Source organism: Aegilops tauschii, chromosome 4 (genome assembly GCF_002575655.3).
Source record: "Aegilops tauschii subsp. strangulata cultivar AL8/78 chromosome 4, Aet v6.0, whole genome shotgun sequence".
Taxonomy (NCBI): domain Eukaryota; kingdom Viridiplantae; phylum Streptophyta; class Magnoliopsida; order Poales; family Poaceae; genus Aegilops; species Aegilops tauschii.
Window position 1 is genome coordinate 485,608,903 of NC_053038.3, and position 2,335 is coordinate 485,611,237.

Here is a 2,335-nt window from a genome sequence, read left to right on the forward strand (position 1 = left end):
AAGATAGATGTCCTCGGATCGGCCTTCATCACCCAACTATCACAATACTTCTCAAATATGGTTGATGCACTCAGATACATGATGTTCATTTCTTTTGCATGGGCATGAACCATTCTTTTCTTCATTTCATAATAGTTTTCATCATCACTATCACTGTCAGATGACATCTGCACATACACAACCAATGAGTTAACTAACAAAGGTTAGCATGGTGAGTAAGAAATATGAAGATGAAACTCCACTTCATACATAAATATTATCCAATCAGTTATTACAAGCCTTATAGGAAACAATTGTTCAACACTGAGTACTTAATATTGTTCAACCTCACACATAGGATACGAAATGGTTCAGTACCATAGGACATAAGCAACCGTCACACATATGAAATAAATTGGAAACAACTAGTTCCCGTACTTGACGCTGAACTTCCTCTTGAGCCAACCCAAACGAGTTTCAGCACTCATGCTTAGAAACATCTCCCTTTGCTCTCTTTTGATGAAAAGCTCATAGGCAATGAAGTGCTCATCACTACTTTCTATTGCACCACAAGTAATTGCTTATTTCATAACAGATGCAATAGAGGTGGTGTCATCGTGCTTAAAGAACGACTAAAACGTCGAGTGTGATTCCTTACAAATGTCCCCAATTACTGTAATCTACTCCTGCATGACTTGTGCGGTCTTCGGTTTCTTGTTTGTGTCACAAATGATCTTTCCAAGCCTTTTATTAACCTTTGGCGTAACAAGAGATGGTGTCTCTTGGGTATCCTCCAACAGATCAACATCTTCTATTTGCTCAAGATTTATGGCACTTGATATTAGTGCGATGTAAGTAGGGGGATGCCAGAAGTCGGATTCCAGTGATCGGAACCGTCACTTGTGATGTCTTCAAACATAATGCGCAAGATCTCTTCATTGCAAAGTCCATGCTTCCTGAGCTTGTAACAACCTTGAATGTCCTGTAAATATACAACGAAGATAGCATTTGTTAACAACAACTAATGAGAAGAAAGATATGGTATGCACAACATGAGGATGAAAACTCACTATCTTTGCCTTCTTCCACCACTCTGCATCTTGTTTCACAGTGTTCCACTTTATGTCCCATCCCGCTCCTGTCTCCTTCAACTTAAGTTTCTTGAATATGTTGTATTGACCTCTCAGTTTGTCCCATTTGTTCTTCAATTGGTCATTGATGTACTCCAGCCCTGTTATTAGTTTGAATTCCCTCCCCACCTCATCATATGCATTGGAGGCCAAGTGAGTATTTGTCCTATTTCCATCTCTCACTTGCTTGACAAACACCTATGTGATAATCCTTGTATTCTCAATGTTCCATTCAGCAACCATGTTGGACAATTCTATATAGAAGTTCATGTCACTGGGTGTGCTAAAAAAGATTGTATGCACTCATTTATAAATCTATACAACAACTACTTTCTCTAAAAGGATTGTATGCTCTCATATATAAATCTGAACCTCATCCATGTCATCTGAATTTATGAACAAGAAAAAAACAGTGTGGGAGACTACTTAAACTATGTCATCTGAACATATTTAAAATGGTAGAGGGACTACCTCAACTATGTCATATAGAAATCGGTACAGGGGACATCCAAAAATATGAACCAAAGGGACTCACCTGGCCATCCTAAAATCTGAACCAAATGGCCTCATCTGCACATCCTAAACTCTGAACCAAATGGTCTGACTGCATGTAACATGAACTGAATGGAGATGGGGAGGGGTTTTGCATATGCACAAGGTCACCTTGAGCTTCTGGAGCGGCGCTGGCGGGGCAGAGGAGCAAGGCCGAAATCCTTAGGCGGTGCCGGCTGCTGACAGGTTGGGGTGGCGAGACAGAGGAAGGACTCACGGTGTAGGGGAAGGGACGGCCGAGGAGGAGACCGTCGTCGGGGTGGCCGGACGAGTTGGCCGGCGGCGGCCGGGTCGCCGGATGAGTTGGCCGGCGGTGGCGGGATGGCCTCGTCCATCGCTGGCGGCTAGGGTTGACGAGTGGGTGAGGACGGAGGAGATTGGGGATCGGGCTAATATGCTTTCTATCAAAGAGGTAAGCAACTTCGTGATGGCATGTTTGTGTAAATACTCCAAACTCCAATTTTCTCAATTCCTGGGATCGGCAAAGCTGCGGCTCCGCGTTTTTGTGCATGGACGACGGGTAGATCCGAAAAGCCAGCTTCCTGGAGCCACACTGTTCGGGCCAGCTCCGCTCGCGGATTCGCCGAATCTGGGAGCTGGCGAGCTGCCGAATAGGCCCTTAACGTTTCTGATAGTGACTATTGATGACCCACAAGTATAGGGGATCTATCGTA

The 2,335-nt window shown here is 43.9% G+C and overlaps 1 protein-coding gene across 1 annotated transcript; it reads right to left on the bottom strand.

The window, feature by feature from the left end:
- Window positions 1-404: 404 nt before the first annotated feature.
- Window positions 405-1,996, bottom strand: LOC109734551 (uncharacterized). Its single transcript, XM_020293758.1, has 4 exons — window positions 1,931-1,996; window positions 1,050-1,307; window positions 952-961; window positions 405-559 (listed from the first exon to the last, which is right to left on the bottom strand). The coding sequence occupies exons 1-4, from the start codon at window positions 1,994-1,996 to the stop codon at window positions 405-407; spliced, it is 489 nt and encodes a 162-aa protein (XP_020149347.1).
- Window positions 1,997-2,335: the final 339 nt, after the last annotated feature.

Coding starts and splice junctions, on each gene's coding strand:
- LOC109734551 (XM_020293758.1), bottom strand. CDS start 1,996: ATGGACGAGGCCATCCCGCCACCGCCGGCCAACTCATCCGGCGACCCG. Junction 1,308..1,930: donor CGGCCGCCGCCGGCCAACTC/GTCCGGCCACCC, acceptor ATTATCACATAG/GTGTTTGTCAAGCAAGTGAG.